The sequence below is a fragment of the Myotis daubentonii genome, chromosome 5, assembly GCF_963259705.1.
Source record: "Myotis daubentonii chromosome 5, mMyoDau2.1, whole genome shotgun sequence".
Taxonomy (NCBI): Eukaryota; Metazoa; Chordata; class Mammalia; order Chiroptera; family Vespertilionidae; genus Myotis; species Myotis daubentonii.
In genome coordinates this window covers 5,397,145-5,415,458 of record NC_081844.1, presented here as the reverse complement: position 1 = coordinate 5,415,458, position 18,314 = coordinate 5,397,145, and the positions used below count along the sequence as shown (strand labels likewise).

General features: G+C 43.0%; 1 protein-coding gene across 9 annotated transcripts in view; it reads right to left on the bottom strand.

Moving 5' to 3' along the window:
- The window catches only part of MAPK9 (mitogen-activated protein kinase 9), a 54,796-nt gene that overhangs the window by 32,896 nt on the left and 3,586 nt on the right, over positions 1 to 18,314 (bottom strand). For 6 of the 9 annotated variants that reach the window (XM_059695671.1, XM_059695675.1, XM_059695672.1 and 3 more), the window contains exon 2: positions 7,202 to 7,368. In XM_059695671.1, coding sequence (XP_059551654.1) covers positions 7,202 to 7,323 — 122 coding nt within the window. In that variant the 5' untranslated portion in view covers positions 7,324 to 7,368. Of the gene's footprint in view, positions 1 to 6,564; positions 6,806 to 7,201; positions 7,369 to 18,314 lie in introns of those variants that run through there. The other 3 variants (XM_059695673.1, XM_059695674.1, XM_059695678.1) reach the window with 3 other exon arrangements.

Below are 18,314 nucleotides of genomic sequence, written 5' to 3'. Positions count from 1 at the left end.
AGCCTTTCTATGCCTTATACCATCCATCTTCTTTATCACAGAAATTCTATTATTGTTTTTATTTATATTAATTTATATTGTTTAAATTCTATTATAGACATCGTTTTTATTTATATTAATACAGAGAAAATAAAACAGGGTAATAAAAGGGCAACATTCCTGCTTGTACAGAACTAGAAGCAGCAAAAAAAAAAAAAAAAAAAAAAAAAGCTCTATCAACCACTCCATATTAACATTTTAAATGCTACCAGATCTAAGATTAAACACTTTTTTAAAAAGTTCAATACATCCAGCCAGTGTGGCTTAGTGGTTGAGTGTAGACCCATGAACCAAAAGGTTGCTGGTTTGATCCCCAATCAGGGCACGTGCCCGGGTTGACGGCTTGATCCCTGATAGGGGGTGTGCAGGAGGCAACCAATTGACGTTTCTCTCTCTTTGATGTTTCTATCTCTCTATTCTTCTCCCTTCTTCTCTAAAATCAATAAAAATGTATATAAAAAATGTTCAATACTTCACAGGATTATTTTCTAAAATAAATAATCTTTATTATTTTGGTTGAACAACTTGAGATTTTAGAAGACAAATGAAAAACTGAATATATATGAAAGAAATGTACACACATTTTCCCCACTAGAGCTACAAAGTCTTGAAATTACTTAATTTTAATTTTACTGTATAGCTTGCTGATATTTATGAGTACTTGAAAATGATAAACATTTTAAAACTTATTTTCTAGTTAATTTTACTAACATTTTAATGAACAACAGAAACAATAAGTCAAAGACAATTACAAAAACAATTCAAAATTAGGACTGAAATACTTTATTCTAATTCCAGCTCTTCCACTCAATCCTGTACTGGTATCTGTACTTTGGCTTACTTGAACACTGTCCCTAAGACTTTATAAAGCTTTGGTTTAAATAGATGATTAACAAGTTTTGTAAACAAGTATTATTGTTACTACTAGAGGCCTGGTGCATGAAGTTTGTGCACTGGAGGAGGGTGTCCCTCAGCCCAGCCTGCACCCTCTCCAATCTGGGACCCCTTGGAGGATGTCTGACTGCCGGTTGTGGGATCGGGCCTAAACCAGCAGTCGGATATCCCTCTCACAATCCGGGACTGCTGGCTCCCAACCGCTTGCCTGCCTCCCTTCCTGATTTCCCCTAACCACTTCTGCCTGCCAGCCTGATCACCCCCTAACCCAGGGGTGGGCAAACTTTTTGACTCGAGGGCCACAATGGGTTCTTAAACTGGACCGGAGGGCTGGAACAAAAGCATGGATGGAGTGTTTGTGTGAACTAATATAAATTCAAAGTAAACATCATTACATAAAAGGGTACAGTCTTTTTTTTCAATAGTTTTATTCATTTCAAACGGGTTGGATCTGGCCCGCGGGCCGTAGTTTGCCCACGGCTGCCCTAACCACTCCCTGACAGCCTGATTGATGCCTAACTGCTCCCCTGCTGGCCCAATTGCCCCCAACTGCCCTCCCCTGCTGACCTGGTCACCCCTAACTGCCCTCCCCTGCAGGCCTGGTCCCCCCCAACTGCCCTCCCCTGCTGGCCTGGTCCCCCCCAACTGCCCTCCCCTGCAGGTCTGGTCCCCCCCAACTGCCCTCCCCTGCTGGCCTGGTCGCCCCTAAATGCCCTCCTATGCAGGCCTGGTCGCCCCCAACTGCCCTCCCCTGCTGGCTTGGTCACCCCCAACTGCCCTCCCCTGTCAGCCATCTTTGACCACATGGGGCAGTCATCTTGTGCAAAGGTGTGACCGTCAATTTGCATATTACCTATTTATTATATAGGATATTCCTCAAAAATGTAAAAATACACTTGTCCCCTGTATTACTTTCCTATTGCTGCTGTAACAGATTACCACAAATGTATTGGTTTAAAACACACATTATCTTACAGCCCTGGAGTGTAAGTGTGTGCGTGTGTGTTGGGGGGTGGGGGGAGGTGCGCATGCATGTACACACCTCAGTCAAGCATTTGGTTCAATCCAAGAGGAAATTCTATTCCAAGTGTGAGCTGAGATCACCTGGGGGACATTTTATAGATGACATAAGTCTTGAAAGACCGGGGACAGTATCTCAATAGACCCAGGGGGTTCAGAGAAGAATCCACCAAGGAGACACAGTAGGACACAGGAAAAACCTGCCATATCTTCAGGGAAGGAATCACTAAAGAGAAAAGGTTATCTGAAAGTTAAGGCTTGATGACAGGGACACTCAGGCCTTTATGTCACTGATGGGGAAGAAAGGGGTTTGGCTGGCACCAGTGGAGTTTCTTACTCTATCCAAACAGCAGGATGAGGTAATATAGACCTTCTTGCACCATGTACAAAATACTTTTCTTACTGGAAACTTAGCACATAATGCTAATATCCAAGATGCTGTGCAAAACAGAGCCAGGACAAAATCCTCAGAAGACATGTGTGGGGAAGTATCATGGGAAGGGTTTCTCTCCTGTCAACCCAAGGACTACCAGTCCCAGCACTACCACTGCTGCAGCTCAGCAGGCCGACAAAGTCTCAAGCCCAGAAGGCAGACAAGGAGCAGTCACCCAGCTCCCCACAGCCAGCACAGGCTCTGGGAAAAAGGAGCAATAAAGTAATTAATCATGGAGACCAGGTCTCTAACCATCTACGACCAACTTCTGTGATGGCATTTCATCAAAAGACCAAAAGATGAAACATCCCAGGAGTCTAAGAATAGTTTTCATAATTGTACAAACATCTCTAAAAGGAAATATCAATAATCTGAATCAAGTGAACTAACTAGCCTCTTTTCCACGTATCCAGTAAAAATAAACCAAGCAAAAACATTTTAATTTGGTAATGAGTAACTGGCTTGGGTTACAAAGTTAACTACTGACATCAATGACTTAGCTGTGCGTGGGTTCATGAAGGACTATCCTAATCAATTCAAAGTAATAACTTCTTTCTTGAGCAGAAAAGAGCAAAACATACTTTTTGACCTTTCCTTAGAATCAAAACTCAGGCTATGAACATGCAGATTTCCAAAAGATGATATTTAGAATGGTATAAAAATTTTAATCTCTACATATTTCTTTCTTCCTACCTTTCTGAATGTGAAAGTTGCTCCTACAAATACTAAAAAATTGTCATAAAATCATTTAAATAAAAATATTAAGAGTTAAGTGAAATTACTATTAAGATTCTGTCAATGTCTATATAACAAGCTACAATAAGAAAATTACAACGTATTTTATGCATAATATAACAAAAATATCATTATATGTAATACAATAGTATTAGGAGTTAAGTATCCATTAAAATGACAAATATCCTTAGTTTAAGGCACCTTCCAGGTTACTTTTATTAAAAATAATTTTTAAGGAGCTAAGATTCACATAGACATAAAATTAAGCATTTTAAAGTACATTCACAATGTTGTCCAATCACCATGTCTATGTAATTTCAAAAGATGTTCATCGCCCCAAAAGAAAACCCCATGCCCATGAAGCAGTTGCTACCCATTCCTCCTTCCCCCTTGCCCGTTAACTACCAAACTGTGTCTGTCTCTATGGATTTACCTACTTTGGATATTTCACATAAATAGATTCAAATGCTACCTTTTGTGTCTGCTTCTTTCACTTAGCATGTTTTTTTAGGATCGCCCATTTGTAGCATGCACCAGTGCTTCATTCCTCTTTATAAATAACATTCCATGTATGTATATTACATAATTTCTGTATCCATTCATTCATTGGAGAACATTTGAGCTAGTTCCACCTTTTGGCTATTGCAAATAGTGCTGCTATAAACATTTGTGTACAAGTCTTCGTTTGAACATGTTTTTAGTTCTTTTGGGTATTTATCTAGGACCGTGGTCGGCAAACCGCGGCTCGCCGAGCCACATGCGGCTCTTTGGCCCCTTCAGTGTGGCCACGAAGTTTCAATCGCACTGTATGTGCGCGCCTGCACGTGGTATTTTGTGGAAGAGCCACACTCAAGGGGCCACAGTTTGCCGACCACTGATCTAGGAGTATCTGATGGGTCATATGGTAATCCTATGTTTAATCCACTGAAGAACCTCAAAACGTTTCCATAAGGGGCTGCACCATTTTACGTTCTCACCAGCAATGTACAGGGTGCCAATTTCTTCATGTCCTTGTCAACATTTATTACTTTTGGTTTTGATTATGGTCATCCCAGTGGGTGTGAGGTGGTATCTCATGTGGTTTTGATTTACATTTCCCAAATGACTAATGCTGAGCATCATTTCAGGTGCTTATTGATCATTTGTGTATCTTTTTTGGAGAAAGGTCTATTCAAATTCTTTGCCTATTTTTTTGAAATTGTATTTTTTGTTGTTGTTGAGTAGTAAAAGTTCTGTATGTATTCTGGATACTAGACTCTTATCAGATATATTACTTGCAAATAGTCTCCCATTTCATAGGTTGTTTTTTTCTTTCACTCTTCTGATAGTATCCTTTGATGCACAATTTGATGAAGGCAATTTTTTTTCACTTTATTGCCCATACTTTTGGTGTCATTTCTAAGGATTCAAAGACATGAAGTTTTCCCCATATGCTTTCTTCTAAGAACTTTATGGTTTTAGCTCTTATATTTAGGTCACTGACCCATTTTTTAAAAATACGTATTTTTTTTATTTATTTCAGAGAGGAAGGGAGAGGGAGAGAAAGAAACATCAACGATTACTCGGCCAGCATGGCTCAGTGATATATTTTTCTCTCTCTCTTCCCTCCCCCCCTTCTTCTCTAAAATAAATTTTAAAAATATATAAACTTTTAAAAAACACATCAATGATGAGAGAGAATCATTGATCGGCTGCCTTCTGCAGGCCCCACACGAGGATTAGGGTATTGAGCCTGCAACCCAGGCATGTGCCCTGACTGGAATCCTCCTGGCTCATAAGTTGACACTCACCTACTGAGCCATGCCAGCCGGGCATCACTGACCCATTCAGAGTTACCCTAACACAATGTGAGGTAAGAGACCAGCTTCATTCTTTTGCATGTGGATATTCAGTTGTGCCAACACTATTTCTTGAAGAGACTGTTCTTTCCCCAATGAATAATCTCAGGACCCTTTTTAAAAATTGGGTCATAGAAGTATGAGTTTATTTAAAATGTTTTTATAAATTCATTAACTTCCCATCCTATAATTCTATCACTGCTTTTACCAGAGAAGATTTAGTTTATAATGGCATATTAAAACTCTTGTTTCAAAACTAGAATTTTTAAATAAGAAATACATATCCATAATGAACATATATAATTTCATTATTAAACATTCTTTTAAAAATAAAAATGAGAAGCAGCATATGTAAACTGAAAATCAAAACCAATCTCTGCAAAATAGTATTTTGTAAAGTAGCATGTGATTTTGTTATTGAAGTCATATGTAATGAAATCATTAATTTTAACTGCCTACCCTTTATACAGCCTTCTGTTTTACAATTAATTACGAAGTTCTAGTCAGCCTCTTAATATAGGTATCACATTAAATGTCCTTGATATCAGTCTTGCGGAATTACCTGTGTCAAATTACGGTCCAATTCCAAATAAGACATGGATTTTATAACAAAAGAATGCTTTATTGCCTGGCCGGGGTGGCTCAGTGGTTGAGCTTTGACCCATAAACCAAGAGGTCATCAGTTCAATTCCTGGTCAGGGCACATGCCCGGGTTGTGGGCTTGATCCCCAATAGGAGGCATGCAGGAGGCAGCCAATCGTTTCTATCTCTATCCCTCTCTCTAAAAATCAATAAACACATATTCAAAAGAAAATAAGGTTTTATCGTCTAGAAATTTCTATTAACATCAAAGTGTCCAATAGGAGCCATCCATTGACTTTATAACTTCTCCTCACACACTGGATTTAAGTACCAGTATAGCGTGTTATCACCATTACTTTAGATACAAGTTGGGCATTCCTTCCAAACCGCCTCTTCTCCCACATCAGTTTGACCAGGAAGCTCTGAACTGCCTGCCATCTCCTCTTAGCTTGCAGGGCCTCCAGCCACCTGGTCCAAAGAAAAGAACTGACTTCCTTGATTATGTCTGTACAATAGAGAATTAGTTTCAAATACTGGTGAAGATTCTCTAAACCAGTGGTTCTCAACCTTCCTAATGCCGCGACCCTTTAATACAGTTCCTTATGTTGTGGCCCAACCATAAAATTATTTTTGTTGCTACTTCATAACTGTAATTTTGCTACTGTTATGAATCGTAATGTAAATATCTGATATGCAGGATGTATTTAGGCGACCCCTGTGAAAGGGTCGTTCGACCCCCAAAGGGGTCGCAACCCACAGGTTGAGAACCTCTGCTCTAAACCCTAAACTTCTAAGGAAAACAAACTCCCCTATCACAATATCAAAGAGTTCTCTTTCTCTTGAACCCCCTGATACCAGCAAACACTGGGAGCTTAGCTTCATCACAGTTTCTTTCAGATGCAAAGACAATTTTGTTTTTACTGACCAAAAAAAGAAAAAAAAAGTTTAGCCCAGGAAACTAAGGGATAAGAAGTTTGGGAAGTGCTGATAACGGTAATCTAGAAAACATGTGAAAAACTTTACCTTGAGCTGGCCAGTGATGTCGCAGCAGCTGACTGTCTTACCATGCAAGAGACTAAGGTTCAGGGTCAGACCAACGGTTCTGACGTCCTGGGCTGGACGCACAGTTGAAGTGAGACACCAAGGAAGAGATGGCCAGCCCAACCCCTCACACAGCATCCCTTCCTGGTTAATCCATGAGATGATAATGACACTGACTGGCCTCATCCTGCCAATGAAGGGCAAAGCACTGCAATGATGGCGCCTAGAAATGAATAGGAGTGAATGGGAATAAAAGGGGGAGGGGGAAAGGTGGCCAGGATGAAGAAATGAATAAAACTCCAAATTTCTGTTACAACTCACTGTCATACCTATTACTCTAATATCATAATGACAGGGGAATGGAAAAGAAAAAAAAAAAAGAAAGAGAAAAACCTGCTACCTATTTAACTTATGCAGCATTCTAAGAATTTGGGTTTTTTATCCTACAATCTGACTACATATAAATAGAGCAAGAGGGAAATTCAGTTTAGCTCATAAACCTATAGCAAAGAAAATAGTATTTTCATCATCAGCATTTCTAAAATCTGATGATTTAGTTTTATTTCATTTTTATTACAAAAACAACTCAATCCATTCTATTGAAATAGACTGTACTTACCAAACAATTCCTTGGGCTCCCGAGCCAATCGGTTTCAACTGCTGGTAACGCTTTAGGACGGTGAAAGTTGAGTCTGCCACTTGCACACTGTAAAACTGACTATCACATTTACTGTCACTCATGGTGTAGTGTCATGTAATATTCCAAAGGCTGTAGTCGTCAGATTCCTTAAAAGAAACACAATGAATATGCATTGTTACTGAAATTACATACATAGTGTTTCAAGTTTATCGGTATACAAGACAATGTGGCTGTATGCTCATAAACTCAATTTGAACAAGTTCTAAACTTAAGCAACACGTGAAATATGAAATGATATGAGACTATTATGAAAGGAAGACAATTTGAGGCCTGCATGACCACATTTTACATGCCTGGAGTAGAAAATAACCTCCTTTGGAGAAAAGAAATTGTGCATTTTTTTCTAGCCATGAACAGATTATGTCACTACATGATTCTCATTAGTTTGCTTCCTGTGGGACCAGCTTACAGAAAGCTGTCTCCCCCAGAGAACGCTGTATTTCAGATAATCACGTCCACAATTCCTGCAGAGAAACAAAAGGACCAGTCTTCCTTTAAGTCCACAAATGCAGGTTAAAGTGATGAGCCAGAAAGCAAGTCCTATGTCAAAGTGAGGGAAAAGCGGGGCGTTAAAGAACGGGCTGGCAGAGGCCTGGTGACGCGGGTGTGGTCCTGCCTGGTGCGCGTGGTCCTGGAGCCAGCCGTGTCCCTGCACCCATCACTGACGGGTAATCAATGACGTGGAAGCCATGATGCTCATTCATGAGGTCTGAGTATGAGCCGGCAGCGTGGAGCAGCCTCCCCAGCTCTGGGCGGAGGCTGAGGCGCCCACCTGCAGGAGCCCACATAACTGTACGGAAAACAAGCGCACAGAAAACCGCCAGGCGGCCACACTTAGCTACGCGGTTCCCTGGCTCTTGTTTGACGATGTTTACTGAACGTCAGCAAGATATTTAAGTTTGTCTTTAAAAAAAAAAATAAGTCAACTTTTAATCATAGAGGTATAAACATTTTATACTGTTTAAAAACACAGAATTTAAATTTAGTCTACACCACCAGCAAATTCCTGCCTGTTCGTTCTATATCTAATATTTAATGTCTATCCACTGAGTTTTTTGGAGTGATGATTTGTATTTCAACACAATGATGTCTAGGATTTCCATTAAACATGGAAATGTATTGATTACTAACAAACCTAAACAAAAAATTTAAATCAAATGAATAGTTTCTCCAACTGACCATTGCTTCATGTTTTGTACTGTTTCCAGGGCAGGGGCTGAGGCACACTGTCAGTACCACCAGCCATTGCGACTGGGAGCCATGTACCCCTCCAAGGTGTGCCTCGGGAGGCCAGCACTGCAAGACATGAACTATCACACTGCTCATGACGCCACGCAGGACGGCCAGCCCCGTGTTACACGGTGCTAAAGTGTACACGCTGCTGAGGAGGGTGCCCAATGCCGAGGCGAGGACAGGTCTGCCGTGCTCATCCTGGCATCCCACACTCACAGGACAGGAGGAGAGGGAGAGTCTGGCCCCTGGGAGAACGGAGTCATTCAATAGACTTTGTTGATCTAACCCTTAATACAGCATCTAATGATTTCCTCACAATGCTTCTCCATTTTACTAACATCTGAAAGAATATCCTTTTCTAAAGATTGATTTGTAGACAATTGTACTCAACATCTTTGGGGTGCCTTTTACAAGAAAGTGACAACAAATCATGTAGGAGATACAGCAGCAACTAGGAACCAGTCTTGAAGCAGCATGTGGTTCACAATTTGGGGAAGAAGTGTGAGGAATGTACCCATTATCTCTACTGTAATGCAAGTTACAATGAGGTAAGGGCCATAAGCAAAATGTAAACGAAGTCAAAAGAGATCCGACTCAGGAGCAGGAGTGTAGAAGACAAGGAAAGCTTCCTGGAGGAGGTGGCATCTGACCTGGACTGTTTTGCCAGAGACAGACAGTAGAGGCACAGAGCTCAAGCTGACTGCTCAAACATGGTGAACTGCTCAGCTGGGCGAGTGGGGTACAAATACAAGGATAAGAGTCAGACTTGGCAAAGAGATGGGTAGCCACTGCAACCTGCTGTTTCTTTGCCATATTGTAATACATTAGCTATGCTGGTCATTCATAAAGCATGTCCTGAGCACCACTGCGGGCAAGGTCCTGTGCCAGAGCAGCTGGTGTGAGAGCATATATGGTGGGCACACTCAGGAAGAGACCTGAGGCCAGGAAAGCCCTAAACCCAGAGAAGGTTTGGGGTGCAGAGAGCTGGAGGTGCCTCTGAGCATGACAAATCATTTGAGATTTAGTTTTGCTGGATAGTGGGGGAAAGACGCTGTAGAGAGAAAATGAGGCCAGATCACCACAGGCCCATTAGCCCCTGGGAGCCACCTGGGCCTGAGGGCTGTGGAGCCATCAAAGCGCGTGAGGCATGTCTCTGGCCTGCTTTTCAGAGAGCTCATTTGGGAAGCTGAGAAAGGGTGGATTTAAGTGGGCAGGACTGGAGACGAGGAGACCCGGCAGCAATGACCGAATCATGGCAGGTGGGAAAGAGGCACGGTTTGGAGGAAGACTGTACACACTCACGGCCTCAGAGGAGACGGGAGAAATGAGGTGAAGCGTCTGGAGACCCAGGCCGCGTCAGCGAGTTTAGCTTTGAGTCTGAAGTGCCTAAAGGACAAGCAGCATGATAGGCACGGGCTCCTAATGTACCCAGGACCCTCCTCCCTTCCTTGTTTTAGTAACAGAAGCCTTCCTGTTCTGGCTGCCCAACTACAGATGTCATCTGCCCACTCCCCTAGTAGCCAGGTGTGGCCAGATGACCAAGAACTTCTGGCTAATGAGATGTGAATGGAAGTAATACATGCTACCTCCAGTTTTTTGTGTTTTTTTTTTTTAAAGAAAGCTGCTTGCTGTCTAATCTACTTTTTTCCTTGTTGCTGACTGGGGTATTAGCTGACATAGACCCAGAGATGGAAGTCACATGCTAAAGCCCCCCACCAGCCAGCATCCTGAATGATCTGGTGGCATAGAGAGGCCCCCCAGTCTTGTCCCCCTGCTCACAATGAGACTGGCACAAATTAATCTCAACCTTGTTGAGCAAGTTGGGGACTCTCTCTGCTCCAGCAGCTGTAACCTATAGTTCAGCGGTTCTCAACCTGCGGGTTGCAACCATCAGGAAACACATATAGCACATCAGATATTTAGATTATGATTCATAACAGTAGCAAAATTACAGTAATGAAGTAGCAATGAAAATAATTTTATGGTTGGGGGTCCCCACAACATGAGGAACTGTATTAAAGGTCGCGGCGCCCTAACCGGTTTGGCTCAGTGGATAGAGCGTCGGCCTGTGGACTCAAGGGTCCCGGGTTCGATTCCGGTCAAGGGCATGTGCCTTGGTTGTGGGCACATCCCCAGTGGGGAGTGTGCAGGAGGCAGCTGATCGATGTTTCTCTCGCATCGATGTTTCTAACTCTCTATCCCTCTCCCTTCCTCTCTGTAAAAAATCAATAAAATATATTTTTAAAGGAAATTAATTAGCGGAAATATTTTTAAAAAATAATAAAAAATAAAAATAAAGGGTCGCGGCATTAGGAAGGTTGAGAACCACTGCATATGGTTTGACTGGTACAATATTAGGTTAGCTTCTGTGAATTTGAGGAATATATTATATCATTAGGTTTAATTATTAATATAATTTCATCTCAAAATTTAAAATAAGTCGTCCTGATTAGGCAGGAAAACAGCACCTAAGAGAAAACCTGTCAAAGCTACCTTCTCTGTCAAGCTTGGGCCTCGAGAACAGGAGGAAAAAACCCCAGGCAACCTGAGAAAACATGTAATTTAGTTATTCATGAAATCAACTCTACTGTGATTATATATCAACAAAATGGATCTCAGCTGGGTGTCAGGAAAGTTTACAAATTGGGGAGTACAGGCATCCTCATGAAACCACATCACAGCACACTGACGCTGCGGTCGCTGCCTTCGCGTCCCTCCTGGTGGGTGCTGGCTCCTCACCTTGCTCCCACAGTGAGACCTGGTGCCCACCAGGCTAGGAGCTCCTGCAAAGCAGGGAGGCCTGTCTTCCCTCTCCTACAGCACTGCCTGATAAACTTAAGGAAATGTCTAAAGCCCATCAGTGATCCACTGAAAAAGCTCCTGGGGACACACTGCTCCTGGGACTCCTCAGACCTGTGTGGTGAGTGGACGCCTAAAGGGAAGGAGTCAGCATGGGCTTTGCTAACCAAAGAGGTTAAATATCTGTAGTATCTATACCAGTGATGGCAAACCTTTTGAGCTCGGCGTGTCAGCATTTTGAAAAACCCTAACTTAACTCTGGTGCCGTGTCACATATAGAAATTTTTTGATATTTGCAATCATAGTAAAACAAAGATTTATATTTTTGATATTTATTTTATATATTTAAATGCCATTTAAAAAAGAAAAATCAACCAAAAGAATGAGTTCACGTGTCACCTCTGACACACATGTCATAGGTTCACCATCACTAATCCTATCTTATAAAAGAGAAACATGGTAATTAGCGTATGACCGCTACCCTTCCCATTGGTTAATCAAGGCGATATGCAAATTAACTACCAGCCAAGATGGTGGCTGGCAGCCAGGCAGCTTGAAACTAACATGAGGCTTGCTTGCTTCAGTGACGGAGGAAACCAACGTTCCCCGCCTGCCTTGCCGGCCTCTGAGCCTGCAGTTTGAAACATTGTAATAAATATAGAAGCTAAACAAAACCCCAGAAACCTGCTTTCAGCTGGCCTGGGATCTCAGAGCTGGAGTTGATACAGTGTTTCGATTATAAAACCCAAACAAACCAGATACCTGCTTTCAGCAGCAGAGGCCTCAGAGCTGGAGCCAGAGCTAAAGCTGGCCCAGAATAAAAAAAGAAAAGAAAAAAGGAGCAGTTGGGAGTTTCAGTCACCCGCCACCCTGAAAACAGCCCTCAGCCCCTCACCCAGACTGGCCAGGCACCCCAGTGGGGACCCCCACCCTGAAGGGGGTGTGACCAGCTGCAAACAGCCATCAGCCCGCCATCCAGGCTGGCCAGGCACCCCAGTGGGGACCTCCACCCTGGTCCAGGACACCCTTCAGGGCAAACCAGCCAGCCCCACCCATGCACCAGGCCTCTATCCTATATAGTAAAAGGATAATATGCCTCCCAGCACCAGGATCAGCGGAGCCGCGAGGCCTCCCGGCACCGGGATCAGTGTGACAGGGGGCAGCGCCCAAACCCCCTGATCGCCCTGCGGCTCTGTGTGTGACAGGGGGTGGGGCCACAACCTCCCTATCTGCCCTGCTCGGTTTGTGACAGGGGAAGGCGCCCCAACCTACTGATCAGCCCTGCTCTGTGCCTGATATGGGGGAGCTCCCCAACCCCCTGTGGCTCTGTGTGTGACAGGGTGCAGCGCCCCAACCCCCTGATCGGCCCTGCTCTGTGGGTGATAGAGGGCAGCGCCCCAACCTCCCCTCCCCCCACGGGCCCTGCTCTGTGTGTGATGGGGTAGAGCCATAACCTCCCCATCGGCCCTGCCCTGAGTGTGACAGTGGCGGCGCCCCAACCCCCTGATCCGCCCTGCTGTGTGTGTGACAGGGGGCGGTGCCCCAACTCCCTATCGGCCCTACTCTGTGAGTGACAGGGGGGAGCTCCTCAACCCCCTGATGGGCCCTGCTCTGTGCATGACAGGGAGGAGCTCCCCAACCCCCTGATCGACCCTGTTCTGTGCGTGACAGGGGGGAGCTCCCCAACCCCCCTGATGGGCCCTGCTCTGTGCATGACAGGGGGGAGCTCCCCAACCCCCTGATTGACCCTGCTTTGTGCGTGACAGGGTAAGGAGCCCCAACCCCCCTGATGGGCCCTGCTCTGTGCGTGACAGGGGGCAGCGCCCCAACCCCTGATTGGCCCTGCTCTGTGCGTGACAGGGGGTGGCACCGCAACCTCCCCATCGACCCTGCCTTGAGTGTGACAGGGGGCGGTGCCCCAACCCCCCAATCGGCCCTACCCTGAGCGTGACTGAGGGTGGCATCGCAACCTCCCAATCTGCCCTGCTCTGTGCATGACAGGGGGCGGCACCCCAACTCCCCAATCGGCCCTGCTCTGAGCCCGACCAGGGGCTGCACCTAGGGATTGGGCCTGCCCTCTGCCACCCGGGAGCAGGCCTAAGCCAGCAGGGCGTTATCTCCCGAGGGGTCCCAGACTGCGAGAGGGCACAGGCCAGGCTGAGGGACCCCCCCTACCCCCCCCAAGTGCACAAATTTTTGTGCACCGGGCCTCTAGTCTATACTAATAAAAGGGTAATATGCTAATTAGACCGGGAGACCTTCCAGACAAAGCCATGGTGGCGGGGCTGAGGCAGAGGTGGTTAGGGGTGATCAGGCCAGCAGGGGAGGGCAGTTGGGATCAAACAGGCCAGTGGAGGGCTGTTGGGGATGAGCAGGCCAGCAGGGGGGCTGTTGAGGGCAAGCAGGCCGGCAGGGGGGCCAGTTGGGGGCGAGCAAGCCAGCAGGGGGAAGGCAGTTGGGGGTGAGCAGGCTAGCTGCTGGGGAGGGCTGCTTGGGGCGAGCAGGCCAGTGGGGGGGTGGAGCAGTTGGGGGGCGAGCAGGCCAGCGGGGGGGGGGCAGTAGGGGTGAGCAGGCCAGTGGGAGGGGGCAGTTGGGGGCAATCAGGCTGCAGAGTGGTTAGGGGTGATCAGGCAGGCAGACAGGTGAGCGGTTAGGAGCCAGTGGTCCCGGATTGTGAGAGGGATGTCCGACTGCTGGTTTAGGCCCGATCCCTACAGGATCGGGCCTAAACCAGCAGTCGGACATCCCTCAAGGGGTCCCAGATTAGAGAGGGTGCAGGCCAGGCTGAGGGACACCCCCCACCCGCACAAATTTCGTGCACCGGGCCACTAGTTTATTATATTAATGAAAGAAATTAAAGAATACAAATAAATGAAAAGATAGTCCATTCTCATGTATTGGAAGACTCAGTATTAAGTAATGTCCATACTACCCAAAGCAATCTACAATCATGCAAATGGAATCCCTATAAAAATTCCCATGGCAATTTTCATAGAAATAGAACAAATAATCCTAAAATTTTCATGGAACCACAAAAGGTCCTGAATAGTCAAAGCAGTCTTGAGGAAGAACAGGAAGCTGGAGGCATCACATTCCCTGCTTTCAAAATATATTACAAAGCTAGAGTAATTGAAACAGTATGGTATTGGCATAAAAACAGACATATAGACCAATGGAACAGAATAGAGAGCCCAAAAATAAATCCACACATGTATGGTCAATTAATTTACAACAAAGGAGCCAAGAATATACATTGGGGAAAGGCTAGCCTCTTCAACAAATGCTGTTGAGAAAACTGGGAAGCCCCATGCAAAAGAATTATACTCAATCACTATCTTATACCATATATAAAAATTAACTCAAAATGGATCAGACTTGAACATAAGACCTGAAACCACAAAACTGCTATAAGAAAACATAGGCAGTAAGCTCCCTGACATAGGTCTTGGAGATGATTTTTGAATCTGACACCAAAAGAAAAAGCAGCAAAAGCAAAAATAAACAAGTAGCACTACCTCAAATTAAAAAGCTTCTACACAGCAAAGGAAACCATCAATAAAATGAAAAGGCAATCTACTGAGTGGGAGAAAATATTTGCAAATCAAGTGTCTGATAAGTGGCTGATATCCAAAATATATAAAGAACTCATAAAATGCAACAGTAAAAAATGCAACTGTTGTCTGGGCCTGGCTAGTGCAGATCAATGACTGAGCATCAGTCCGAGCAATGAACAGTTGCGGGTTCGATTCCTGGTCAAGTGCACATACCTGAGTTGCAGGTTTGCCAGAGGCCAGAGACAGCCAATCGATGTGTCTCTCTCACATCGTCTCTCTTTCTCTCTCCTTCTCTCTCTTTCTCTCTCAAAAACAATAGAAAAATATCCCTGGATGAGGATTAGCAAAAAAAAAAACACAAAAAAAAACACACACACACAAAAAACAACAGTCTGATTAAAAATGGGCAGAAGATCTGAATAGACATTTTCCCAAAGAAGATATAAAGATGACCAATAGGTACCTGAAAAGATACTCAACATCATTAATCATCAGAGAAATGCAAATCAAAACCACAATGAGACATCAGATCACACCTGTTAGAATGGCTAATATCAAAAAGACAAGAAATAACAAATGTTGGCAAGGATGTGGAGAAAAGAGAACACTTGTGCACTGATGGTGGAAATGCAAATTGATTCAGTCACTAAGGAAAAGAATATGGAGGGTCCTCAAAAATCTAAAATAAAACTACCATATAATCCAGTAATTCCACTTCTGGTTATAAAAACACACACCAAACAAACAATAATTTAAAAAGATACATGGCCTTCGCTGTTGGCTCAGTGGATAGAGTGTCGGCACATGCCTGGGTTGCGGGCTTGACCCCCAGTGGGGGGCATGCAGGAGGCAACAGATCAATGATTCTCTCTCGTCATTGATGTTTCTCTCTCTCTCTCTCTCTCTCCCTTCCTCTCTGAAATCAATAAAAATATATTAAAAAATAAAATAAAAAGATATATGTACCCCCATATTCACTGCAGCATTATTTACAATAGTCAAGATATGGAAACAACCTAAATATCCACTGATGGATGAATGGATAAAGAAATTGTGGTATGTACAGGGTAGGGCAAAAGTAGGTTTACAGTTGTGAGTATGTGAAACCCAGAGTTTATTCTTTTATTCTTTTAAAGTTTTTAAGTTGAATTTATTGGGGTGACAATGGTTATTACAATTATATAGGTTTAAATTGTACAGTTCTATAATACATCATCCGCACATTGTATTGTGTTCACCACCCAAAGTCAAGTTTCCTTCCATCACCAATTATCTTTCCTTTACCCTTTTTTACCTCCCTCCACACCACTTTCCCTCTTATTCTTGTATTATTATTTATTAATTATTGTATTATTTCCCATACGAACAACTGTAAACCTACTTTTGCCCCACTTTGTATACATAACAGAATATTATTCAGCCATAAAAAAAGAAGGAAGTCTTGCCATTTGTGACAACATGGACAGACTGCGAGGGTATTATGCTAAGTCAAATAAGTCAGGAACAGAAAGACAAATACCATATAACCAATATGTCTACATAAATACAAAAACAAATCAAATTAGCAAATTAAAAATATAAGCTTACAGAAACAGAAAACATTGGTGAGTCCCAGAGATGGGGGGGGGGGGGGGGCGGGCAGGAGGTAGGAGAAATAGATGAAGGGGGTCAAAAGGTAAAAAGAAAAAAATGTACTCCCCTCTTCTAAACTATAGCATGCAGACTTAAGACTTAGAGAGTGTATTTCTTACAACTGTCAAAATAGCTGTCTAGATTAGGGTTTATATATTTCCTATTTAAATTTTTAATTGTGGTACATAATACAATAAAAGATACCTAGATTAAAAACAAACAAGTTAGGACTCTGGAGTCGGAGGGTGGTGGGTCTGCCACTTGCCTGTGACCTTGTCAAGTGGTCACACTCATCTATAAAACGGGGATAACTGCAGAACCGACCTCGGGGGCAGCTAGCACAGGCCCAGCCCAGGTCAATGTCCCGGTGTCAGCTGACATTAGGACAGATATTACTGCCCCCATTACTTGTCCCCAGACAAATGTTTCAAATCTGAAAATGTGAACTCAAACCTGGGAAGTGCAAAAGCTGATGACCTGACGAATACTGGGTAAGCAACTCTGTGAAAGGCACAACAGACAGGAGGGCGTGCACAGGATTTACTGTTCATTCCAGGGTGTGGCAGGCATGAGGTTTCAGAAAATGTTTTGAAGACATCTGCTTCACAATACATAATAGTAACTTATGTTTCTGAGAGTACAGTTAAAAATTGGTGAAACAGATTTTGATTCCAGAACCAGAGCTAGTGGATTTATTACCTGAGCTGCGCCCTTATCTCTAGATATAAAAATCAAGCTAGTAGCAGCATCAGTTGAGATATACAATATTTAAATAGGCGAATAAATTAAATCACAGTTCTATAGAAATATATAAATACATATATATGTGTATGTATATACACACATACTTTTTAAGAAGTTATTTTAAAAGCAATTTCAGTCTATTTAACATTAAAAAGTTAGTATTAATGCCTCATTTTTAAGAAAAAATGACTCTCATTTGTAATCCATTTATCCTTAGAATCTATTTTTACTATTCCTGAAATGTTTTAGAGTATGTAGTCTTTGCTTAAGAAAGATACTATGGTAAAATTAGCTGTGGGGGGCCTGCTGATGGTGGTGGAATATTTTATAGGACCAAAAAACAAACAACAAACAAAAAAAACAAATGAATTAAATAACATAAAATTTTTGAATTTTACCTTCAAATGTTTAGTGAACTTCCTTAGCTCTAAGGAATTCCTATGTTAAAATGGTGACTACTCTCACTGAATATTTTTGTATCTACTAATTTATACCCCAACATTTTCCAAAGAGGATTTGAGGCATCAATGAAATAAAAACATTTTAAGTGTCAATTCAAAGGCCAATATAAAATTGGAGATCCACAGTTCTTTTTTTAAAAATGAGTTCTTATTCAGCGAAAGATATACAAACTTGCCTCCCAAATAATACATCCTCCTAATGACTCAATGGGTCTAGGATGCTAACATCTCAGGGAGCCAAGCAATGTTACCAGACAGGAGACCACACCTCACTTAGGAAAGCACCCTGAATCTGACTAAACCTCATCTAGATCCAATTATAGATCCAATTGTAAATTTTCAGGAAATATACAGAGAAACACATTAAATTACATTGTAGAGATGCAATCAGTAAAACCCAACTATGGAAATGCTATACAACAACCTAATCGCTTCAACAAATAAACTACAAAGAAAACAAATAAACAAAAACCTAGAGGGGGAATCTACAGGTTGAAAGCCACTTAAAAGACCTATCAACCAATCACAAAGTATGGACCTTATCTGGATTCTGATTTCAATAGACAAACAAAGAAACTATAAAATGCATGGGACAATGAGAAATTTGAA